Source organism: Eutrigla gurnardus (assembly GCF_963514095.1).
Source record: "Eutrigla gurnardus genome assembly, chromosome: 23".
Taxonomy (NCBI): Eukaryota; Metazoa; Chordata; class Actinopteri; order Perciformes; family Triglidae; genus Eutrigla; species Eutrigla gurnardus.
Window position 1 is genome coordinate 11967082 of NC_139934.1, and position 27104 is coordinate 11994185.

The window sequence follows — 27104 nt, forward strand, 5'->3', positions numbered from 1 at the left end:
CCGTGTTAAATTACCCAACTTTACAGCCTGGTACAAGAAACAGTTTTGGTCTGGAGAACTGATATTCCTGTTCATGACAACTGGATGGAGGGTGACATTTTTTTTATCTAACTTGCCCGTTTAAATTAAATTAAGGTTTAAAGTGAGGCATAACTGAGCGTGTGGCCGAACGGACATTGAAATGGGTCCACAAACGCATCATAAATGGAGCAAATCAGTTAGAATTTGTCAATCCTTGATATGAAATGACTGACATGAATGTATTATTTATTTTAATTATTTTACAGCTGATGAATCTTGCCTAATGTATTGTTTACAACATACATATTCATATATATACACTGCTATAATTTATGATAAACGAGTACATAAAATAATGTAAGAAATATTGGAAGACTAATACCATGAGTGTAGGTGGAGCTTCCTTATATATTCAGTGCTCCATCCTCCACACTGCAACATGATCCCTCCACTGCAGGGTTCCAGGTTGACTCGTCCTCAGCCACGTCGTGTCTTGACCTCGCCTTTCCTTTTCCTTTCCTGTCTGCCTTGCACTGCTCTCCTTTGGCAACGGAAAGCCCAGACCTCGCAGATTCATCAGACAGCTGTCATTTATTTTACATATGCGTGTGTGTGTGTGTGTAGCGTTCTTCCATCCGAGAACCAAATGTGCAAAAGGATTGAAAGCTGGGAAGATCCTCCATAAGGGAGGCATTACTTGCTAATTCTTACATCCCTGAGGAGCTAGTTTTGGGATCCAATCAAACCATGACAGCATGATATGCACCCGAACAAGGACTAGAATATAATCTAGGATGGCAGAAAATATATATATTCTTCAGGTTAAGTTTAGAAAGTGTGTCGGATTTAGAATGGGTGAAAGGTTAAGGTTAGGTATTTAGCAGGTTTAGTGTTCGGGGTCAAGAGCTCAGGTTTCAAACTGACGTCATCCGATAACATCCACAAGTCATAGGTTTGGAAATATTCAACATGAAATTAGTTTCCATCCACTTTTGTGTGCTGTTCAATGTTTTTATGATGTGTCTTGTGGACTGTGAGACGGTGATTCTCACATTCTCCTCACCTTTTCCTGCTCATCTCTCTCATTATCTTATTTCATCTTTTATACCAGTTATTTGCAGGAGAATTTGACTGGATATATTGAGCGTTTGGAGGATTATTTTCCTTCTCTCTCCCCGAATGGAGCCATTCATTTGGTACAACTTGGCCTAAGAGGAGTTTTCCACCAGCTCATATTTCCCATCATCCTTTTATACGTGCACCTTCCCGGGGCTTACGTGACTGATTTATACAAGCAGCCCTCGTTGCTGTTGACGACCCCAATAAAAAGAGTTTTGTGACAAACATCTGCTGAGCTCTGAGGGTATATGGACGGACAGAAGGAGGAGGATTGATAGATAGGTTAAAAGTACAGGAGGAAGGGGGAGGGGCTCTGGACTTTGGAGGCTCAGCTCTTCTGGCACATCTGTCCTTCTTCCGTCCCCGAAGCGCTGACGCAATCGCGGGGGTACAAACACTTTCAGCTGGCTCTGCTTAGCCACGCTGCCTGCATGCGGATCGCTGGCTCTCCCACTGAGCCGCCTTCCTTTCATAGCAGCTCTGGTGCAACAAGCAGAGATCTTCAGTCGGCCAAATGTGCCCTTTAAAAGCAATCAGTGAAGACATGCATTGTGAAATGTGTTATAGCAGAGAGGGTTACCTTTTACAGAGTATGTAAGCACCGTTATAAGTAAACAGTTTGACTTATAATGGTACTTTTAAGTGTTATTTTTACTTGTTGGTTGAGCATTTCAGCACTGACTGCCCAAAGACGAATTTATCCGCTGACTATTGTAGACTATTATAATAATAAAGTTATATTTAGTGTTTTAGCATCAATAAACCACCACATTCAGTAGTATGCAAACACAACTGAGAACATCCCTGGCAGCCTTTAAAGGGTAACGTTTCTATTTCTCAACCAGCACCCTGTTTTCCATTGTTTCTGTGTCTAACAGACTCCTTTTCTGAAATTGGTCCAGTGTTGTGCAACAGCCCTGTGGACAGCAGCCACTAAACTATACTATACTATAGCGAGGCTGAAGGTACGTCATTGGTGTTTATCTGCATTGCTCGAGCTGGACGGGGGGCTTAGCTCCATGTTTCATCCATCATGGCTGAAGTAACCACTACTGCTGCTTTGTACATGTTATGAAGTCCCAAATATACCGGCTAATCAAACGCTGTTCTGTCTGAGTTCACAGCATCACCCAGAGGTGCTCGGGGGATTTAATTGAGCTGTTTTCACTGTGAATAGCAAATGATCTACTTTGACACTGGGTTGAAAAGAAATAACATTAACAACACTGAGAATTTGTTGTAGTGATCAGATCTGAACCGAATGGATGCTGAGGTATCGTAACATGATACCCGTATCTGAAGATATTTATGTAAATCTAGCACAGGAGCCCATGTGTGTGTTTGTTTGCAGCCAGGGCTCTGTGTGTTTGCAGTGATGTGTCAGACTCGTGTCCATAGATCCATCACACACACACACACACACGCACACACACACACACACACACACACACACACTGAGCCATGTTATCATTACAGTGTTGTGTATCCAGCGAGTGTGTGCCAGTGGAAAAGCTCTTTTCAACACACTTCATGTATGGTGAAAGAAAGTCAGTGTGCCGCGCAGAAACACTGCTCATTTATTTGTGTCAGAGCTGGCAGACACACACACACACACACACACACACACACACACACACACACACACACACACACACACACACACACACACACATTTATATACACATGCTGACTGCAGCCTGAAGCCCACCTCACACACCTGGACCAGCATGCAACGGGGCATCTAAAAATAGCGCAGCAGGGCCACTGTGGGCTTTCTTTGTGTGAGGTTGGTTGGGACGTTATTAAAAAGAGGGGAGGTGTAATTACCCCCCCCCCCCCCACCAGTCAGCTGCACCACTAGGGCTTTACTGACCCACTTGTATTCATATTACACAGAATAAATACATCTCTACGTACAGATCAAGACGTAAAACAATAAATGCAGAGGTTGATTTCAATTTTTCATTTCCCCAACTCACGGTTTGTTTTCATTTAGTACTATTTAATTTGTATTCCATCCTTCCATCCATCCATCCATCCATCCATCCATCCATCCACCCATCCATCATCCATCCATTGAACATCCATCCATCCATCCATTGAACATCCATCCATCCATCCATTGAACATCCATCCATCCATCATCCATCCATTGAACATCCATCCATCCATCCATTGAACATCCATCCATTGAACATCCATCCATCCATCCATTGAACATCCATCCACCCATCCATCCATCCATCCATCCATCCATCCATCCATCCATCCATCCATTGAACATCCATCCATCCATCCATCCATCCATCCATTGAACATCGATCCATCCATCCATCCATTGAACATCCATCCATCCATCCATCCATTGAACATCCATCCATCCATCCATCCATCCATCCATCCATTGATTAACCATCAATCCATCCATCCATCCATCCATCCATCCATCCATCCATCCATCCATTGATTAACCATCAATCCATCCATCCATCCATCCATCCATCCATTGATTAACCATCAATCCATCCATCCATCCATCCATCCATCCATCCATCCATCCATCCATCCATCCATCCATCCATTGATTAACCATCAATCCATCCATCCACCCATCCATCCATCCATCCATCCATCCATCCATCCATCCATCCGTGATGTAAACAGCTCTCTCCCCTCGACCCGGGTTCAGCTTTCGTTTCTGTCCTCTCACCTCGCTGAGCTGCTGGCCTTGTGTTTGCTGTGACACAACAGAGTCTCTGTGCAGATCTGGCAGCAGTGGAGGAGGTGAAAACGGATGCTTCCCCGGGGAACGAGCCTCTGCTCTACACACCATGATGTCCAATGTCCAATGGTGAGATTCACCAGGCTGATCAGTGCTGAATGAGGCACTTAAACCGGTTTGGGTTCAGTGTTAACCTTTAAACCTCCATAATCCCTTTTCAGAGCACTAAAGTGTGATTTTCAAATAAACTGCAGCTCCAAAGTATTGGTATATCATGTGTTGTCAATGATAGTAACACACCTTGCAAAGAAATAACCACAGAACAGTATCATTCTTAAGTTTCTGTATTTATAAATTCAGTTTTAAGACACAAACAAATGCAAATCTGCTCTCAGTGGTAAAAACTTAGTCGGACTATTATTCTGAGTCATTGCACTTGACTAAGCTTTATTTCATGTGGGCTCTCAATGAGGAAAGGATTCATGGTGGAAAAAGAAACACTGACTGTTTGTGGTTATTTAACATGCTCTGCAAAACCACTCCCGTAGTCAATGTTGTGCTATTAAAATCAAATTAATTAGACTTTTCATTGCATCTGTAATTAACCATAACATGTCAGGGAGGCCGGCAGACATGAGGGTTCATCTCTGAACATCACATGTACTGCTGAGGAGGGTTCGTGTGTGAATGTTGTTTTCAATCTTTTACTCACTTGTTTTAACAGCTTGATCGAATGAAAAACTGTTGCTTTTTTCATAATGAAAAAGTTGAACTGTACTTATGGTAATTTACATCTTTGAAAAAACTATCACTATAACTATTTTACAATATTTTGGTTTTTGCTACAAATCTGTCGACACCTATGTTTCCTCCTATAAACCACTTTGCTTGGGAGACCCAAGCAGGAGCCCCGACAACACAGCTCCCAGTCACTGGGACACACAAACGCCTCCACCGTGTTCAGTTAACATTTTCATGACCGATTCCGACACTAATTCCTTGAATTCGAGACCGATGACACGACAATACTGTTTACAACATAGCCTAATTAGTAAACCACTTTAGTTTCTTTAAATGACAACAGCTTTCTTTCTACATATAAAATTGTTTATTATGCAAACATTCTTTTTCTTGAAATGAAATGGCAACGGCACAACTACCGTACATTTCCTTCTTCTAGCCAACACACAAGTCATGTAACTCAGATTTGTCTCCCTCAAGGAGAATATCTGTATCTATGTGTGTCTGTCTGCTGTTTGCTACAGAGCAGGTAGCATAAAATGGGTTATCAGAACGGTTTCAATGAAAACAGCTGCTGCTGTAAACCACGTTGATGAGAGGAGAGATTGTGAGCCGAGAAACCAAACAATGAGCTTAAAGCTGTTGAACTGGGCTCGTCACTTCTAATGACCCCTTTCACATTACACAAAACCACTTGTTGATACAAAAAGTTGTCTTTTCTGAGTAAGATGGATTTATTTATTCTATCACTAATCCACTTTTTGGTCACATGTGCAGTATAAGTCAAAATGTTGTTAAACTTTTTAAGAGCATTCATGTGGAGCGTGGATGCCTTGTCCTAACTGAATAATGAAATAAGATGATGCATCGGCTCACGACCTCGCTTCCTGCCTCCTGGTTCTGACTCGCCGTGCGGTGGCCATTGTTGTGAAACTGTGCAAACTAATCTATGAGTAAGTGTCCCACACGTGGTACAAATGCACCCCTACAGTGTTTATGCTGCAATTTGTGGTCGGCAAAAATATATTTTTCTCCAGGTCAATATTTTGGTTAGATTGTGCAAGCAGACAAGTTTATTCAACATTTTGGTCGACAAACTAAACCCTGCAAGGCATGTCAGCTACTGGAGCGCGGCTGTATGGCAGAAACAATCTCACAGGGTCTCGATGTAAAACTGTGTGCTGGACTTTTTGTGTTGTTTTCCATCTGTGGCATGATCTCGTCTGCTGCCGTGAGAGCGCAAGAAGGTTTATGTTTCAGCCCACTGACAGCTGGAGGACGAACTGTATGAGAGCGCAGAAGGAATTTGTTTGTGTGATCGACATCTGAGTGACCTTTAACCCCCAGAAGGCTCCGTGGGTCACCGGCAGGAAGTATGTGGAGGTCGGCGGTGTGCAGCACACATGCCGTACCTGTTCTATAGGATTCTTCATCTGTGGATATATCATGAATGTTTTGATTATTCCTGCCAAATTCTGTGTCGTTGAGCCTCAACAAACTGAGAGATTCATGCAAAACCGCAAAAAAGTAAGAAATCACAGAGACATTTCTCAAAGGAAAGGACGGAAATGCTGTAGAGTCCCACCTCTTAATGGCGTCAACAAGAGTGACACGTGATGACAGCCTCGACGTCCCATTTGCAGCCGTGCATTAAAGTAGAGCTGCACAGCTTAGCGGCGTCTCGCTGCAGCGTTCAGACAAGTAAACAGCGACAGGTCTCTGTTTTTACAAGGTTGGGCACGTGGGCCTCACATGCAGATATAGACCTTTCTCTGAAGCAGAAGCAATCTCAGTGGTGGGGTAAAGCCTTCAGGCCGAGAACTGTGAACCTTCTTCTCCTTCTATTATCTTGTTTTAATTAATAATTTGTACAAAAAGTCATCCAAACGGATCTAAAAGCAGAAGTATTTATACGTGTAGGAACGAAGGACGGATCCTCAATGGGGCGACTCTGTACTGACTAAAGTTTTTTTAACGTCCTATGCTAACAATAAAAAAGATTGGACTTCCTGTTAAATCAGGAGGTTTACCATTAAGGAAAGGCTGTGGTTATGGAAAATAAACTATGGTTTTGGTATGAAAATCCTGATGTGATTAGAGAGTGGGCAAACGAGTAAAACGGAGTGAAAGGCTCGTATTGTGCACGGGGATAATGCAAATATGCAAAACATTTCTTTGGCAGATTTAGTGCTCCAATGAAAAGATTCTTTGCCTGATATTTTATCTTTAAAATCTCTGCATTCAAACAATATCTTTCTGTACTTAAAATGTCCCATTGCGTGCTCAGAATAAATATAATAATAATAATGAATCTAGTGAGGTAGAAGGAACATCTATCATCATAACGTTAAGTAAGTATTTTAGTTACCTAAGCCTAACAAAAACAGAGTTAATTTGCCATAACCACAATCTTTTCCTGCACTTAACCAGCGAAAAGTGTAAAAACCTCGTCAATGACAATAATCTGAGGTTTTTGTAGAATTGCCAACCCTCTTGTCTGGCAATACGTTTGCAGACTCTTCGGGCCCTCCAGACCTCCAGACCCACCTGCAGCAGTCGGTGTCCCATCCCCAGAAAAACATTGTGCCCTGCTTCTGTTTTGTCCTTCGTCATCCATTTGGTCTCGTGGTTTATTATTCTTTGATTGGGATCAAACGAAGGACATAAAGCTTTCAGAGGTGCGGAGGAGGCCACCACAATCTGGCCTCAAACCAAAGGGAAACCCTGACCTGATGCCCAGAATCATCACTCAAGCCTCAGAGGGAACATTTCAGCTGGCATTTGATGCTTTTACTGCGCTGGTGAAAATGTGTATAATGCTGTGAAGAACGTCAACGACCCACTGAGGTGCACTTTAGCCTTCTGGCATCGGGGACTCTCTCAGATGGCTTTCCCGTGTGCTGCAGGGACCTGATTTGGTGAGGGGGGGGGGGGGGTCACGCTAAATGGGAGTGCGCCGAGTAAAAACAGGTCTTGTTGTTACAGTCATCCGAGTCAACTGGATAACACATTAAGCAGCACCTACGTGAGCTGGGAAACAGCTGCCCACGTGGCCACCAGAAACCACAGTGGAACAACGGGAGCTACCGCTAATAGATATTACATAGCCTCGGTGGAAGTGATTTACCTGACCGAGGCAATAACTTATTCATTATCCAGTCGTAGTTTAAAATGATTAGTGGTGAGCGGCTGGGTCACTGGTTCAGGCTGGCGTTGAGTCGCAGCTGCTCGGTTATGACATAATGTAGCCATGAACAGTTGGGCATGAGTGTTGGCTCACCTGTGTTTTTCTTTGACACAAGAGGACTATTCTGTGAATGAATTGGCAGACATATTGGGGTCAAAGGTTGGATTTAGGTTGGTTCCTGAATCGGACCCCTGTTGACTTGCAAGGTGATCCGTCTTCTTCTGCAGGTCATCCTTCTCTCGTTAACGTTCATAGAATGTTGGTTCACCCAAGTTACAAAAAATCTAGTCGTGTGGATCTTTTTGGTTTTATTTGTCCGGGCTAGTTCTGTCTGGTGATAATCTCATCCATGCAAAGTATGAATCAACATCCTCTGGTTGGTGCTGATGGTGAAAAAGAAACAATAGTAGCCCAAATAGATAATAAAAGAAAGATGCCAGTCTCTCATTCAACAATGTGATGATATATTAAGATATCGTTGTCATAGAAACATGGAACGTTTTCTTTTTACAGGCCCAAATGGATCCAATTTGTTTGTGCCATAATAACTTAAATAAGTAACAAAATCATTTAAACTTAAACCTTGTTAAACTAATGTCACATTAGTTTTCATATATATATATCAAATCGTATGAAAGAAGAACAATTATCATGACAATCAACACCCAAATTATGTCAGAAATAAGAAAATGGAGCACCATCTCTGAGGCTGCTGAGGGTTTTCAGACCTGCAAATGTTGCCATCCCTGATTTAAAACAGATGAAAATTCACAACCCTTCCTCCATTGACCCCTTAATGTTGATTTCCAAACAGTCCCTTCTACTTCCAGTTTGCTCCATGAAAACTGTTAAACTGCGTCTGCAAACACTGAAGCTGTCCAACAGCCTGCTTTTTGTGAAGCATCAACTCTTCGTGACAGGTGAGAATGTTTGTTCTCCTTCACCTCGGCAGCATAATGGAAGCCAAACAGACAGTTGTTCTACCTGGAGAGAATAACGTGCTCCAACCGAGCCCAGCAGGAACTAACAGGGCCGCTTCATGCCTGACACGCAGACAAAGCAGTCTGTTAGGACGGCGGGGCCAGCGATGGAGATGATAAAGCATATATCATTTTAAGATCGGGTTACAAGCAGCAGCCTCTGATGCTACAAGTCCATAACAATATCATATCCAAGACACGCTCCGAAGAAGGCAACTCTGAACAATGCCTTCTTTGTCTAAAAGTGTACAAGTTGTTTGTTGAACTAAAGCGACTCATCGACGTGAAATGTTTAGCAGAACAGCTTGTTTCTGCCCAGTCAGCCTATAAAACCCGGGAGCCTGCTGCTAATTTGTTGTGAAGCGGTCTGCTGTTGTTTTTCCGAATCACTCTTCATTGGGAACAACCGCTGCTCGCTATTAACTTCAACACCCACCGGGTGTTTTATTTCAGAACGGATCTGCTGAAAGGTCAAAGAATCAAACAGTACTTCAGTTGGGGAGATCAGCTGACTCACTACCTTGATATAAGGGGGGAATAAGTTGTTTGATTCTCTTGACTGTAGTGTTTCTGGATCAGATGGTGATCTAAGTTCACTTTTTGACTGTCAAGATCACACATTACCTAGCTTAGCCACGAGCAAATTAGCATGCAGTTACGCTAGCTACGGTGATAAGTACGGGTGTAATGTTACCATTATTTTGCATTTTAATTACATTATCTACAAATGTTATGTGAGCATATGGTTTGCAAGTAGAGGTACATTTCATAAGTAAACAAGCTTAACATGTATAAGTGGAGCTACGTTCTCTTTGTCTCCAATGCTAATACCAATGCTAATACCTATTTTTCTCTAGTAACCCAGTTCTCAGTCATGGAATTAAAACAATGTGTTTTAAACATGACCTTGTGGGAGCTCCACAAATGGTTTGTTTTCAGTGTTACATTAGCTTCCTTGATGATCTTAAATATAGTACGTTTCTTGTGATCTCAAAATCTCAAAATCCCGGCAACACTGATAAAATCCATCTGGGGATTTTTTCACCCCTCCTCCTCTTTGGAAACTAAAAGCATCTCAAAAACCAAATCTCAACATAGCTTACATTCCCTCTCTATCCGCGGATCAAAGTTTATCGACACTGAATGACAAGGAAGTGTACTGCAGCTATGTGGACTCCACCTGGCCCACCGTCAACACACTCAGGAATGTCTGACACAATAATGGAGGCTGGGTGAGTGCCACAGATCATGTGGGCGATCTATAATCTCCGTGTCAACGCTCCACCATGGACTCTTCTTACACTCTGGGGGTCATTCAACTGTATTGGTTTAAACCTTCGGAGCGCACGTAAATGTTGACATAAGAGCTTTTACACTGGCAGGAAGTTTTTTTTGTACGACTGGAAATGTTACTGCTGCTCACACTTGGCACAGAAAATGTGTAAAACAGAAGGAAGACTTCTGCTGTTGATACAACACAGATAACACTGAGGAGTCTTACACATGTTTTTCTTAAAGCTATAAACTAAATGATATGACTGTACTGTGATGAAACACATCAATGCCTGTTTTAATATTGACATTTCCTGCCTAATGTATTAAAAAAACTAAAATCGAATTATATTGAGTGTTGATGGAGCAGCTACCATGTAAGCATGGCCTAGCATTGATCAATCCAAGCTCCATTCAGAAAACAAGCATTTTAAAAGTCGTTTGCTTGTCATCTCGTAAACAGACCTAATGAGCCACGACTTCAGACTTTTTACAAATCTACATGATTATGTCATTATTTCGTCACCCTTTTTTATCCGTTTATTGCAATTAAATCGCAGCATAATCCAGTGCTCCTCTCCAGCCAGTCCCCTTGCAGCTACACGTATCCCTGTAACTAGTACAAAGTTTCATACAGGGAAAATAAAAAGAAACACCATTCAGTAGTGCTCAATGTCAGCCCAAAAGTTACAAGTCATATTACAAACTATTTTTAATGCATTATGGTGCACTAAATCTCTGATTTCTGCAGGATTAAACATAGATAAATATCTAGAAAACCCGTGGAACTGTAGACGTCTTTGTCATTGTAACATAAGAACAGTGTAACAGAGCATTAAAGACATTCCTTCTAAACAATTATGTCTGGAATTTAATTAGACTATCCTAAGCAGCCACCATCGACCCTAAAGGCTTTCCAACATTAAAGCAATGCAGGATAGCTATCAGGTATGGATGAAGAAGCCAGAGCATTACCTCTCTATAGTGTCTTTCCATTGTGTGTGCAGTGTGGGTGAAGGGTGAGGGTGTGGCAGCTGTGTGTGTGTGTGTGTGTGTGGGCAATTGCCCGCTGTTTTACACAACTGTCCTAAAAAACAAAAGATCTCCAGGAAACAGGAGGCCTGGCCCTTTTGGTTCTGAGCACCTACGTGATTTTTAATGCGAATTGGCACACGCTGACACAAAATCCCGCCCCAGCTCTCCTCATATCCTGTGCCACCTTCGTAATTGTGGGCGATGCACGGTGACTTACGATGAGATCACGCCGCTCCCTACGGATGTCAGAGAACCTGAGGTCACATCTTGGACTGATATCCTTCCCCCTGCAAATAGCATGACGAAGGGATTGCGCCCCTCCTGCAATGCAGAGAAGTCATTTTGCCAATTGGATTTGGCTCAACGAGTGTCCCGGAAAAGAAGCCAACTGAGTACATTTCATGCTGCAATGATTCGTACGCGTGTGCTCGCCCTGGTAGACACGCTGGAGACACTCTCCTGCTCGCTGTTTGCTCTGGACGCTCCAATCTGTCAACTTTGTTTTTCAACCAGATAATTTATTCATGCCTAAATACCACGGGGGTTACTGGGTGTGTTTGTGCATGCGTGTGTTCTACATGCATGCATTTTCAGAACGTCCGAGGTGAAAGCATGTGAGGGTCTTTCAGAGGCTCACTGTACCGGCCCCCCGGACACCTCCTGCCCAATTCAGTGGCTCACAGCCGGCTCCTTTATGGCAGCCCAGCATCATGCAGCACCAGTAGAGGAGGCTTCTGCATCACCTGAGAGTCAACACACACACTGAGTGAAATAAAGCCTTTTGGAGGTTTACCTTTTACCTTTTCACCCCGACTTCATGCATACCTGCAAACTTTTCTGCTTCTTATAGGACAAGCAAGGTTTCCGAGGTCTATAAAACAATAACTACTCAATTTTCATCCTTCAACGTTATTTGGTGACAATTCTAAAAGTAACTCGAACACAACGTAAGCCTGTTTCAAAACAAATTGTGTGTATTTCTCAGGCTAATGATAAGCTAACGCTAGGTGACCAGCAGGTATCTGCAATAATGATTAAATCATGCGATCGGAATATTAAAATAAACAACAACAACAACAACAACAACTTTAATAACTTATGAACCAGGCGTGTGCACATTTTAGTGTCCTATAGAAACCTTTTTTGTTGTGTTGTGTGCAACTTGCATGTTTCTGTATGTGCTTGTGTTTTCTGTATTTGCAGTGTTTTTCTATATTTGGAGCATTTTCCCCCTAAATGCCGTCTTTGTGTTTGAATTATTAAATTATATATAAAAAAACATTGATTGATGCTTCCTTGTGCTGTTTTTATTTGAAAGACCGAAGATTAAATGTCTCAGAAGCGAGTGTGTTTGCAGGATGCAACCTTACCACCCGCCACTCATCCCCAGTGTACCTTTATTTCAACAAGGAGGATGTGAAATATATCTCCCCTGGTCTGTTTATGTAATTTATGTGCCTTTTCTCCAGGGACAACACATGAATCATATGGACAGTTCCACCAGTGTAAACCCAGAAAAGAAAAACAAACTGCTGCTCACCGAGGAGCTATAATGAAAACAGATCAATACTGTGGAAATACAGTCAGGAGATTTGAGTGATCTGGTCCTGCACACTTGATCTGTTGATACATTCAAGTCATGTTGGAAAAATGACTTACATTAAAGAACTGACAACATGTTAAATGTGAATTGTAGCCTATAAAATACTTTTCCGCAACGGGAAGTAATGGTAGTAGTTGTGAGCATGTGGTGTGTGGATTGATATATATTTGCTATAAAATGGTAAAGAAAGCTCCTTTAAGCATAGAATTGTCAGGAGGCAGGGCCACAGCTGTCTTTTTTCTTGGACCTTGGCTAGTTGGAGTTCAATACAAAAAACTAGAAAAGAATAAATATTCTACAGGCCAATTACAATATTCTTGTAATTTATTTGCATTCTATTGCTCCTTAATCTAGCTAAAATGAGTATGTTAAAAAACAAGTTAAGAGGGGTGGTAAACTTGGACTCAGTCAAGAAGTCACAATCTTTCCTCCAATGACAGAGCAGTTACTTTTTGATTATGTTCATTCTCTCTGGAACCAAATATTTTTTTTCCAATGTTATTCAGCAGCTAATTACATTTCTCTATTCGATATTCAGAACATTAATATAAAGTCTGGAGTAATGGCTACCTAAACAGAGAATGAAGTCTCTATCCCTCTGTATATATATTCTGTACACTACCCTTAGCTTACGTTGCCTTGTTACTGTTGCTGGAAAGTCCAAGTCCCATTGCGTAAATAAGGTAAAATAAACGTATACATAAATAAACCTTTTGACCAGAAAAACCCCATGGAGAGGGAGTTATTCGAGCTGCTCGTGAACGCATCATCGTGTGTAGCGCTGGGCGCCGCAGCGCGCGGAGGAGGTCCACATGGACCTGCCTCCTCCTCACAAACACATCCAGTGTGTGCCTTCACTCCTCGGTGTCTCTCGGCTCGGACGGACCGCTGTGCGGCGGGATGGAGGACATCTGCAGCGGACTCGCCGCACCAGCTGCCTCACTGTCCGCTGGTTGTTTGCGACTTCTGCGCGTCTCAAAAACGTCCCAGTCGGGGGAATGATAGACAAACCATCAGTGCTTTCAGGCTCTGCGGTTTTGAAAGGCGTGAAAGTTTGCAACGCTGTGTTGTAAAACTTAACGAGGACGTGTATTCGGTTTCCACGTGGATTAATTTCCCCAAAAAGCCGTGAAGCTGTCAGTGGGACCGTGCGTTTGGAGGAAAGGACCAAACCCGCTGTCCCCCCCCCCGAACATGTGCAACGCGTTACCGCCCGCACGCACCGTCCCACCGAGCAGCAGTAACCGCGCCTGGAGCCCCGAATCCGGCTGAACCATGTTTATCCTGTGGATCCCGGTGAGTCTGTTCCTCGGCTTCATCGTCTCGCAGACGTGGAGCGTTCAGATGCCGTGGGACAAGTGGGACGCCGAGATGCGCAACCGGGGGAACGAGTTCGACAAACCGAGCGCTCAGCCGCACATCATTTTTATCCTGGTGGACGATCAGGGCTTCCGGGACGTTGGGTACCACGGCTCCGAGATCAAAACCCCGACCCTGGACCGGCTGGCGGCGCAGGGAGTCAAACTGGAGAATTACTACGTGCAGCCGCTCTGCAGCCCGTCCAGGAGCCAGCTCATGACCGGCAGGTACAGTGCACTGCTTCCCTAACTCTGGCCCTAATTCTTTATGGAGGTTACTGGAGGAAAAATGTCTGGTAAATGGAGTCCGGGCAGTCTGCCATGCATCTGTCAGAGGGTCTTCAAAAGGGAAAGAGTGCAGTTTATAATCCACCTCACTTTGCCAATTCTATCAAAGTTTATGTAACAATCAGGATTGAATCATACATGCTTCTTTAATTTAAAATTTCATGTTCTGACACGGTTTGATCAGATCTCTCTGATGATGTCAGTGATGGTGCAAATCAGAGTTGAAGTCAGTAAAATAAGGCATGGTTGAGGTTTGCATTTGGAAAAAAAAGAAGCTGTCAACGTGCATTTCATTCATCCCAACTATTATATTGTGTATCAAATAAGAAATAAGATCTTTGATGATCTAATAACGCAATCATGCTACGTCTCCCACAATGTCAGCTGTGATCCCAGATAAATAACGGACAGATGGATGTTTCCAGCATCTGTCCGTTCTTTATCTGGAATCACTGTCATCTGGTATTTTTTCATCCCCGCATGTCTAAGCCGTCATCACCATGGGGTGGAGATGGAACGTTCCAAGGAAAATCAGTTTATCGCAACCTGGATTTATAGCTTTTCTATTGGCTGTTACAACTTTGTACCAAAGCAGGTTCTAAGCACTGCTGTCTTCACTTGTCTTCACTTTACTCGGCTTGTAAAACCTCAGAGGGGTTTCTATTTTCGCCAACACAACACTAATTTGACGAGCATACATCAGACGCATCCTGACGCCTCTCATCCTGTTATCAGTGTAGTTACTTACCAGCTGTACCAAATATACACACAAACGTCTCCGCGACCCGACGCCGAGAAGGGAGTTGTGGGTCACTGAAGGTCACTCAATTAGAAGCTGTGCATCAAGCAAGTCGATTGGTTCATTAAACTCTTGTCTTGTTCTTTTCTTAAGGCCAGGATCCCTTTTTCACTTGAGGATGAAGATCATGTGATAACGATCAAAAGCTCCAGAACAGCTTCTAAAAGGTTCTTGTATTTCATACGTGCTCCACCCTCTAAAGGGCTTCACTATTTTTTTTAATACCAGTCAAATGACCACTGAAAAAAGTTAGATGTCCTACTCCATTTCTCTGAGCACAAGCCAGTGTATCCATGGCAACATATACTTCCTGTTCTCAGTTCTTAGGTTATGGTTGCAGTCGATCCTGGCTTGGAGGAGCAGACTGTGCCAGACTTTGTAAACCCCTGCTCCATAAAAAAAAAAGTTAGTAAGTGGGCCTTAAGCTGAGAGGTTTTGTCAAACACATTTTTTAATTTAAGTGTTTCCAAATGACGGAGCAGCAGCGTTGCCGTAGCAACTACTTCATGGTTTAGAGGGGTAAGCTGTAAAGAGAGCTTAGAGGGCGACCTGGGTAATGTATACAGTGTCACGGGGGTGAATTGTGGTCTGGCTTTGTAGTTTGCTTACAGTATGTTTCACATCAGCAGTTTCCCTCGTTGTACATGCAGCTCCGCAGGGCTTCCTCTCCACCAGCTGTTCCAGGAAAGGAGGAGGCTCGCTGGGCACCGCGTTGTTTCTTGGCAGGTGTCCGAGAAAAATAATGAGAAAAGTGTAGTCCCCCCCTCCTCGCTGCTCTGCTCCCCGTAAGCTACTCCAATCACTCACTGGAGTGAAAGGCTCAGCGAACATCCATGTGGATGTATAGCCGAAGATACAGTTATGTTCCCAGGCTCGTGTTCGCATCCAAACGTTGGCTGTCTGTGTGTCAGCTGGACACTAAAGCTCCGAGAACAGATTTGGAGCCTTCCTGGCACCGTTTGGAGAGACTTGTCAAGGCAAATATCAGAGCGAGTAAAGGATTGGATCCAAACCATAAGCGCTTCACGAGAGCCTGATTACGTTTTCACGGGCTGTTTGAACAGGTTGCCATGGCCACCACCTGTATCTGAACCCAGCTGCATGTTTGCTGAATATATCCAGATTTTATTGTGACTTTATCTCTGTTTATGTTCGTGATGAAAAACTATTGGCCGTTCGTTCTGTGTTTTTCTCTGAAATGGATGGATTGTGTTGCCTCGTAAATGACTGAATATAGTCAAGGGACGGTGAAATAAACATCCTGAGAGAGAATGATACAACCCACACATTATCACATTATTACTGTTCTAGAGGAACATGGGAAACCCTGGGAATTATTGAATTGTATATAGAATCACCAGACGGCGCCTCACGATACAATCTTATTGCGACTTTTTGCGACATGCTGTGTGTTGTGAAAACATATTTTGCAATTTATTACCTTTTTTAAACTGCAAATGATGCAGTTTGTCAACATCAGTTTTTTCAAATTAAAGTTCATCTCATTTCAGTCATTTAAAATCAACATTGGCATTTTGTCATTAAAGAGAATCATCAGCGTCGACAGTCAAGTTAACGTTAACTGCTCGCTTCTCCTAAATCTAGCTGCGGTTTCGTTGCTTGAACCTAACTTCCTGTGAAGATTGAAGTTTATTTTGTAAAGTCACTATGCATGTAACGCCATCACTGATTAAGCCGGGACAACTCAGATCTTCCAGTAATGGTTCTGTGGTTTGCAAGGTCAAAAGATGTCTCTAGGATTGTAAAAACTCTTAACATTGGTTGAAAGGTGAAACTTTCTAGATGGCACATTAAAAGAAGGCTGCTGGTCACCCTTTGACCTTGGAATGGGTTGCATGTGTCTGAGATGTGAACTGCTCAACTGAAGAGTGATGTTCCCTTCACGGACAGATTTTAGTGATTTGAATAGTTTTTAACAGCATGGCAAGAGAAAAGGCATCATTTTGGAGTAAACCATTTGTGTAACAGATGTTTATTTTCTAAATTCCCATCTTGTAAATCTTTAGATGTATCCCACCTGTTTGGGAATTGCCGGTTTAGGACACATATATTCATTGTTCTAGTTATGACCTGTTTTACGGTACTTTGGAATATAGTCATCTAAATGCTGCTGAAACCACAATTGCAGTATAAGCCAGAAGTAAATCACATGAGAAAATAGGGCCCATCTTGAAAGGGGCTACAGGACCTCTGGGACCTGGCAGGATTAATAGAAGCAGTTGTATACAGCTGCTGTGCTGTTGGGAGCGGAGCGAAGCAATTTAACCTTTCAGTAACAGGAGCTTGGGAAAAGATTTCCACGCTGTCGCCCCCCCTGGGAAATGCATCAGAAAAAATTCAACCTGTCTGGTTTTCTTTAAGATGCACTGATGAGATTATAGGCTTAAAGTCAGAGCTCCCCCTTCAAGTCCCGAGTTGTTGTGCTCCTCAACCCTATCGTGGATCGCCAAAGGCCAGGGCAAAAGTTTCTCCTCTGGGCCGCCCCTGAAAAATTCTAAATATGTTTGAGGAATGTAAAACCAATATTTCTGTAAGGTTTCCACTTATTTGGGGTCCTTTGTAATTAAGTAAACACGCTTCTGTTGGGTGTCAGAGATGATGAATGTGAGCCATGTCAACGTACCTGTCCAGACAAATACAGCATGTGGACTTTCAGGGACCTACTTTCCATACATGATAAACACACCACTCCTGTATCAGCTGCTGAATCTCTAAACCTTTGCACTTCTTCCCTTAATTCTTGGCCAGTTTCACATTTGGATGTAAATTTGCAGTAAATCAGAGAGTTATGTAAATCCCCCTCCCTCCTAATTTATGATGGCAATTATGACAAAATGTTGAAAATAACATGTGTGGGATATTTGAATATTATGGTTTGTTTTTTGTGGCATGAAGCATTGTGCGGGTGTTTCCATTTTCTCCAATGAAGTGTAGTGCCTTTGTGATGTGCATAGAATGAATCTTTAACTGGGAATTATGCAGTTTGTCAACATCTGTTTTCACTCTGTTCATCTTACTTCAAACATGGTGGCAAAATAGGATTTGTCAGTAAAGAGTGTAAAGATCGATACTTAGCGTCAGTGTATCGCTGCACAAAATATTGCAATGCTATGCTGTCATCACTGAATGAGCTACTGGATTGCTGCTCGATTCCAAAAAGCTCTCCCATCGTCCTTGAACACTGTGCTCTTATATTATAGCCCATTGGACCCTAATCTGGTCTAAACCACAAGGAGAACAGGGTCGTTTATTTGCTCAAAGCGGCTTTTTTTCACTCCACTCACCCGCTACAACTCAAACTCCTACTTATTCAGACACTTCCCATCTGTCCACACTTATCTCAAACTCGTCGTAGCCTCTCACTCAGTCTTTTCCTGTGGTTTTAGTGATCTGTCACTCTTTCGCTTTAATTCCTCACCCCAGAACTGTGCGTCGAGTTGACCCAAGTGAATGAATGTTCGATGTGACGATCAAGTGAGAATTCTGAAGTTTAGATTTGTTGAAAAAATGTCCTGAAAAGAAGGAACCCTCGTGAAACAAAAGTGAAGGGAGGCGTTCGGAGATAGCAGGAGGGTAAATGAAGAGTTTGCTGAAAGGAAGAGCTAAGTGAGATGGACTGCTCCGGGGCTGACTTTGATTAAACTCAGAGCGCCAAGTTGAAGTTGCTTATTTGAACCATGTGTGAGGGGGACGTGAAGCAGCATTGCAAGAAAAGCCTGGGTAGCGGCTCGGCTCGGGAACCTCCACAACCTCAGAGTCCGGACCGGCGGCCAATGCACTTGTCTTGTGGGGCCTCGAGCAATCGCTGGCATTCGGTGATTTGAAATTAATGGCGCGTGTGATTTGTTGGCCTTGTGGCTCAGCGCTTGTGTAAATAAACCGGAGAGATATCGTGACTATAGCAGTGCTTAGGTCCATAATTTAGCTTTTTACTCACTTTGGTGTGATAAGATGCAGGAATGGAGCCGCTACGTGGCTTGAGTCCATGCTGGACTGAGGGTGCAGAGATGTGGCTGCCTGTTCATGCCCTGCTTTGTTTTAAAAGAGCCCATAAATCTGTCACATTGGAGGACTGTTGGGCAGGAGGGAAGATCCCCAGAGGGCAGTAGTAACCGCAGTCATTATTTTAAGGCCTCATAAATACTAAAGACCTAGAACTGTCCTTCAGGTGCCCCAAAAACCTGCAAAATCAAGACCCGTTTCCCTTGTGAATCCCGAGAAAAAACATAGGGATACTTGCTCACCTTTACAGCGTTCTCGGTCGAGACCTCGTGCTGGTTTGACTGATTTGTGGAGGAATCACAGGCTGCACTTAGCATGACATTCTCATTACATGGCTGTAACCTTTTGGTATTTGAGCACCACCAAACCTGCAGGAGCTGCAAAAGCAGGGGCCGGGGTACTTCAGGGGTCGAATCCTGTACACACACACGAACGTCTTAATAAATTTGCACATGTTCGTGGTCAGGTTTCCTATTGTTGAAGTTCTGCAAGGCCTTTTTTCCCCGCAGTCCCATTTGCTCTCTTGGCATTGATGCAAACGTGCTCGACAAATAAAAATTAAGTGAAGAACTGAAGTGGAAAAATAATCCTTGTATAAATGGAACGGATACATAAGCAGATTGGAGATAATGTAGTGTATTAAATCTAAAATAATTGTATAGACATTTATGGGCTAGTAACAGGACGGCGTTTCTCGTGAAAAGTCTGGGTGTATGGAGAACTTTTACAACTACTCACTCTTCATCAACCTAATTATATACGATGTGGTTATGAAGTAAACAAGTTTCTCTGAGTCTTTAAACATGTTCCCATGCCAGACTTGGTTGACTTCTTGTTGTTGACGCTGTTGTCTTACCCACAAACACATGTTTGCTTCACTTCTTCCCCTCATTCCCATCCCTTTCTTATTTCATTGCATTGAAATCTCATCGCCTAATGACAGAGCAACAATGTCTCCTCTATCCCCCAGTGTGCATGTCTGTAGTTGGGTTTCAGAGCTAACCCCCCCAAGCCTAGACCACCAAGTGACAAGAAATTCTTCTCATCGCCATATGAAACCAAGACTCTCTCTTGGCTCTCACCAGGGCCATTGTGGTCTAATTTTCAATTCACCAACCTGACCTCAAAGAGGAGGCAATGATTAGAGGTATCGAATTCAGAAGTGGGCAGTGTTATTATCCTGAGAAGTTAAATATTTTAAAGGCCCTGGGAACCAGCTTTCAAATCTGTGGGAATTATCAATGCCAAGTTGTAAACATTAGGTTCCTGACTTGATTTCCAAAAGACTTGGAGGCATCAAACCAAGATGGCATTTGGTTTTAGCAAAGCACAGTGCATGGCACTGTGTTGCATGGTATTCCAATACTAGAAAAGTTGGTGATTATTTTTCTAAATGCTGTGCATGTGTCGTCAAGGGAGTGAAGATCTTCACTCCCTTGACAAAGGAAAAAACATGCATGTTTTTTCATTTGCAGTGCGTTGAGCTCTCAGGGCCACTGTGAAAAGCAGATGATAGTGACTCCATTGGTTTCAATGTAAACTTGATGACTACAAATGCTGTGGTGGCTCGAGAGGAAAAGTAAGGAATCACAGAGGTCATTGTGATTCAACCTCTGGGCGCCATGAATGTCTGTACCGAATTTCATGACAATCTATCCAATAGTTAGAGTGAAATTGTCAGCCAAGCCAGGTCATACACTCAGTAAACTGGTAAACTGGCTATAAACTTAACATTAAATCTCGGATTCAGTTTCTCACTTTATTTCTTATTTCGGCTCAAAGTTTTTTTTAAAGTGTGAAAATGCCCACGTTTCCATAACCCATGTTTTTGTGTGGGAAATTGAACATATGGGCATCTACCCCAGAGGCTTATGTTTCATGATAGTCACAGTGTTGTGCTGTGTCAACCGCTTAAGGTGAATTACTTTGTTTTGTACAAGTCAAATGACCATGCTTCCAGACATTGAAAAACAATGCAGAATGCAACTTTTAGATGGTGACACCAAAATCAAGGTGTGGCCGTGAATTATTTTTGTAGTAAAATAAAAAGTGTGAATAGCTGCAATTTTAAGGGTGAGGATTTACCGGCCTTAAGTATCATATTTTCACAAATCGATCTATATCATACAGAGGTTAAACTTCATCAAACTGAAGCAGAAGAATCTATAACCTTGCTGAAATACTATCCAGCTGTGCTCCATGCCGTGTAGTGCCTCCATGCCTTTACATGGATATGTTTAGGGTTCACCGTATTGTTTCGTTGAGTAGGACTTGGGTGGTAAATCACATGTTTATTGCTATGTATGGAACGTTGCACATACCAGACAGTGGTGTAACTGTGGCCTTTTGCATTGTCATGGGGTGATGGAGGTTTGCAGGGCCTGACCACCTCCTGGTTCTCATCCAGCTGAATCCTCCTCTCTGGAACCCAGACAATTATTTTCACTTCCCCTCACGGCAGCTTGACTGAACTCTGCTAACCTCAGTGTAAAAATATATCCAACAATACTTTGTGTGATGTTCTTGTATATGACATATTTTCACTTAAAGCAAACGATAACCACTTAGAGTAACTTACAATTATACGCCTGCCATTATACTGTAATGTAGTAATTCTGAGCTAAGTGGTAAAAAAATGTAAAGTGATGCAACTCCCTGCATAGTGAGTAGGGAGAAGTGAATGGACACAGCCATAGTGTCTGTCCTTCACTCATCAATAGTGCTGTGTTAGTTTGCTGCCAAGATGGCTGCCACAGCATCATTAGCTCCAGGTCACAAATCTGTTTCCTGTCTGGTCTTGAGTGACAGCGCCATTACCCATCCACCACCTTCCACTGCACTGTTAGACGTCAGTTGGACATTCCCCTGCACTTGGCTTGCCAGCATATAAGCACTCTTCTGTTTGCTTTGGACTGGGTTCATTGCTGGATTGAATAATGTATCCGTCTGTTATTTCCAAAACAAATATTTTCTCTGTGACTAGACGACATATTCCCTTGGTCGGTCCTTTTTTGGAGGGAAAATTCAGTCTTCGGTATTCCAAAATGATATTCACATTGTTGGGCTTATTTTTATGTAGATGTCATATAGTAGCATGTGTCCCTATATGTCTCTGATGGGCTGCAATGTGTTTTTGTCTTTTAGGTATCAGATCCACACAGGCCTTCAGCACTCCATCATCCGAGCCACCCAGCCCAACTGCCTGCCGCTGGAAAATGTCACGCTGCCCCAGAAGCTCAAGCAAGCGGGCTACTCCACCCACATGGTTGGCAAGTGGCACCTGGGATTCTACAAGCGCGGTTGCATGCCCACCCAGCGTGGCTTCGACACATTCTTCGGCTCCCTGCTCGGAAGCGGGGACTACTACAATCACTACAAATGTGAAGGGCCCGGAATGTGTGGTTATGACTTGTATGAAGGAGAGGAGGCGGCTTGGGAACAAGACCGCGGCTTGTACTCGACTGTCATGTTTACTCGAAAGGCTATTAACATTTTAGCCAATCACAACCCTCGCAGACAACCCTTGTTCCTCTACTTAGCCTATCAGGCAGTTCATTCCCCGCTGCAGGTTCCTGCCCGCTACCTCGAGCGCTACAAGGGCATTCCGAACTTGCATCGTCGTAAATATGCAGCAATGGTCTCCTGCCTTGACGAAGCTATCCACAACCTCACGTTGGCGCTAAAACGCTACGGTTATTATGACAATACTGTTATTGTGTACTCCTCAGATAACGGAGGCCAGCCGTTAGCAGGCGGAAGCAACTGGCCCTTGAGGGGGAGTAAAGCTACCTACTGGGAAGGGGGGATTCGGGCAGTGGGCTTTGTTCACAGTCCCCTTTTGGTAAACAAAGGGACAAAATGTCGATCTTTGGTCCACATCACTGACTGGTTCCCTACACTGGTGACCCTGGGTGAGGGGACTTTAGACGAAGATCTAAATCTGGATGGGTATGATGTCTGGGAGGCCATCAGTGAAGGCCGCCCATCTCCTCGCCAGGACATTCTTCACAACATTGACCCAATCTACATCAAAGCAAAGAATGGTTCGTGGAAGGCTGGGTACGGTTTGTGGAACACGGCCATCCGGGCGGCGCTCAGAGTAGGCCACTGGAAGCTCCTAACGGGCGTCCCCGGCTACAGCGACTGGGTGCCCCCGCAGACCTTCTCCAACCAGCAGCTGACCAACCGCTGGCATAACGAGCGTGTCCACTGGGACCGTGGTAAGTCCATCTGGCTGTTCAATATCACAGCCGACCCCTATGAGAGAGTGGACCTGTCCCAGCGCTACCCTCACATAGTAAAGAAGATGCTAATACGGCTAGCGCAGTACAACAAGACAGCGGTGCCGGTGCGCTACCCGGCCAAAGACCTGCGCTCTAACCCACAGTACAACGGGGGTGTGTGGGGACCCTGGTACAAAGACGCCAGGGACGAGCATGAGGAGGACGACAGATACAATCACTTGTTCCCCAATCATCTTGGAAAAAGAAGGTGGAAAAAGAAATCAAAGAACAGAAAGCTGAAAAGGAAGGTTGAATAGTGGCCTTCCCCATTTGTCAAAGACTTCAGTTGCCTTTTCTCAGGGATCGACACTTTCTGTTTCCAAACCGTTCTCTCTGCCAAGGCATCAAATAATGCAACTTGGTCAGTGCCTGTCAGCATCCGAGAGAAGATCCACGCAGGGAAACGCAAACTAAAATTGATCATTTATTTTGAAGAGACAGAAGTTTATTTTGAAAAGACGCTTTGCTTGTAACAAGCATATATTGACACGCCGTCACTGACACATAGCTGCATTCTTCGAAGCGTTGCAGTGAGAACGTGTGGCTGTTTCAGGAATGTCATCTTCAGTTAGTTTTGACTTGACTCCACTATATACTGTATGAAAAACAATGCGGATGGACCTTTTGAAATGCCTCAAGAGAAGAAGACTATCCTCTCATTCAAACACTGTTGTCATGCCCAGACACAACTGAGACCTCATGTGAACGTTAGGGACATTTAAAGAATGTTACTTCTCCTTGATTGCGTTGCATGCTTGAACCTTTGCATTGTGTAAAAAATGAATCTTTCCTTGACAGTTACCATAAAGGTTGGTGACAGAAATAAGACATAGTTCTATTATGTTGTCGATTGCAACGATACAGTACTGTGGAAAACGGATGTAGGATTTATGTGATGTGTGAGCTGATGATTGTTGGATTTATAAGCGTAGTCTGTCTAAACTTTAGAATAATAGATTTTTTCCCCTCCCTCATTTAGATGATGTCTGGTCTGGCACCAGGCCAACCCGAATGTAAGACAAGCTAACAAAATAAAAGCCCCAGACACGAAGGTTTTTGTTTCCAGGAGGCTTTCATGCTCTGTCTGGTCGCGTTTTTATTACAGGCAGATTTGCTTTATTTTGATGACAATAAGAACTTATAACTGGAAAGTTTTGACATTGCTTTCATATTTCGAAGGTGACACGTGGCCACTAAGTGCAATTATTCATGGAAAATACTGTATAGTGGGATGACCTGTGAAAAATTCCAAATGTAACTTTCAGTCCTTAAAAAAATGTCTGCCTAATCAGTCACGGTGTACTGTACCTGAAGTATTCACGAGTGAACTAACTTACTATCTGTAAAAACATGTTTTTCATGTCTGTTGCTTAGCACCGATGTAAAGCCCCCAAACTCCAAAGCTCTTGAGCTGTTCATGGCCGCTGCAAGTAGAAGCGTTGGTGTACTTTACAGGCCAATTGGCTTTTTTAATGACACTAAATGACTTCTAAATGTACTGTAACCTATAAGATTTATAGCCGCCTGAAACGGAACGTTCTGTTTTTATTAGCTTCCCTGGCATGTCTATTTGTCTTTTTAATTAGCCAACCAAGCAGCTTTGGAGAAAACAATGTACATCTGTGGGTCTGGTAGAATTGGACAGCTTGAAATTATTTTTGCTGCAGAAAGAGGGGCTTTCCCGTGGCACCGTTGCACATCTCTCCCATTCACGCTAACTTGGATCCCCCAGCCTCGACACTCTCCTCGGAGCCAAGTCATGACCTCAGCCTGTTCAGGACTTTCACGGCGGCATTTGCATTAGCAGCTGAACGATGTATGAAGATGGGTCTTTAGATCCTTCACGTCTGTAAGGAGGTGAGGTGTATTTGGGTTAATCACTGATTTGTGTCCACAGGCCAAGATTGTACCTTTGGGAACCAGAATTTACCTGCTTGTCTTCACTCTTTAACATAAAACATCAGGGATACCCTCCGTATTGAGCCACAGCTGAGAATTGTAGAATATCAGGTTCTTATTCCGTTGCATCGTGCTGGATTTCCTCTCCCGTGGGCCATAGGAACAGTTAAACCCCTGGATTCTCTGGGAATTCACATTTGCTTTCAGTTATGGGCATTAGCATCCCTCTTGTGGGAAGAGGCAAGGGTATTTTTCCCCCTGCAACTGAGCTGTAAGGCAGTACATCAACCTCTCTCAACCCTCACATTAAGAATGCTCATTAGTGCTCATTGGGAAAGATATGAGAAAACAAACCTGACGGAGGGCGGATTGAGAACGCTTTGATCAAAGTGCGAATTTGCCGGATTGCGTTGGTTTTTCTTTCAGCTGCGGCACCGTGTGAAACATACAGTTTAGTTACTCGCATGATCAAGGTGCAAATTAGCCAAATTAGGTGCAGCCAAGCGGAAAGGGCTAGCCTTGTTGTGCCAAGAGCTACATGTGAACACCATGACTCAGCGAGGCTTGGGCTAAGTGTCTCTCCCCCAAAAGTTGAGCGGTGAAAGACGAGGCAAATATCGAGCAGCTGTTGCCCAGGAGACTTAATCCAGAATCCATGAAACATCCTGTGAACGCCACCCAAAAAATGCCAAAACACATTTAACACTTGAAGTGCACGCGCTCGGAGCATTACACACTGCAGGGCTGTGCTTTCCAGCTACTTGGCAAACGTGTGACATTCCAATCGTAAGAGGTAGTTGAGTTGTGTGTGTTTTTTTTCAAGTGGTTGTACGAGGATAAGAAGCTGCTCTGGTGTTTTTACATCACAGAAAGTCTGCAAATAATGGGCCAAAATGATAAAGATGTTTCCTTTTCCTGTAGGAAGCATGGGAGGTCACGTACGTGCAGGATAAAAAAAAAACATCCTGTACTAGTGGTTACAGATCCACCTACATGAGTTAGAGCCACGCTGACATTTATTAAATCCCATGAGAAGAGTTCAAGTGTGTGAGAGAAGACAGACCAGTAAATTAGCTTGATGGACTCTCTCTTGGCCGGCTGTCTCTCTGCAGACGTGGGGATTTCCTGTGATGAGCAATTTCATCCGTGCACAACCGTAGCATGGCCTTCATCAGACGTCCAGCACTCCCACTCCATCTAGTTTATGGCACTTCCCCACGACCACTCCCTTCAAATCGTAATGTTTCTTCTTGATTAATCGTCTCTTCTTCTTTCCATGTCTCCTTTTCTTTTCATCCCTGCTGTTGTTCCTGTGATGCTTTCTTCATTTTCTCTTCATCCCCCGTCTCTTTCTCTTGCTCCCTGCTTTACTCAGCGGAGGTCCTCCAGAGGTTTTGCTCAAGTCCAGACCTGTGGGGTGTGTTGTCCCTGAGCCAGCTGTGTTGTAAGGAAGGCCTGGATCTTCTACACAAAAACAGTGTCTTCCATCAGCGGTAGTCAGCCCTCAGGCCTGTTATCCTGCCACCTCGGAAAACTCAAAAACTCGTTCTGTCTTCCGCCGCTCTTCCTCCCGCAAAAGCACAAGACAAGTTCCCCTCTCACTGTCACTCAGAGTCAATCAGCTGGGGGAGGATATTCTGTGTTGTACTGCAGTCAAGATGACTCGTGACTTGGCGACATTTCCAACTCCAAGTTCAAAACAGAAGTGACAGACTTTTTCCCATGTTGCAAGCAACACATCTATGTATCACTGTCAAAGTCATTTAACACTTTA

At 43.5% G+C, this 27104-nt stretch overlaps 1 protein-coding gene across 1 annotated transcript; it reads left to right on the forward strand.

Moving 5' to 3' along the window:
- Nucleotides 1–13524: 13524 nt before the first annotated feature.
- Nucleotides 13525–23812, forward strand: arsj (arylsulfatase family, member J). The gene is made up of 2 exons (XM_084002642.1): nucleotides 13525–14266; nucleotides 22293–23812. The coding sequence occupies exons 1-2, from the start codon at nucleotides 13956–13958 to the stop codon at nucleotides 23686–23688; spliced, it is 1707 nt and encodes a 568-aa protein (XP_083858768.1). The 5' UTR covers nucleotides 13525–13955; the 3' UTR covers nucleotides 23689–23812.
- The last annotated feature ends 3292 nt before the right edge of the window (nucleotides 23813–27104 follow it).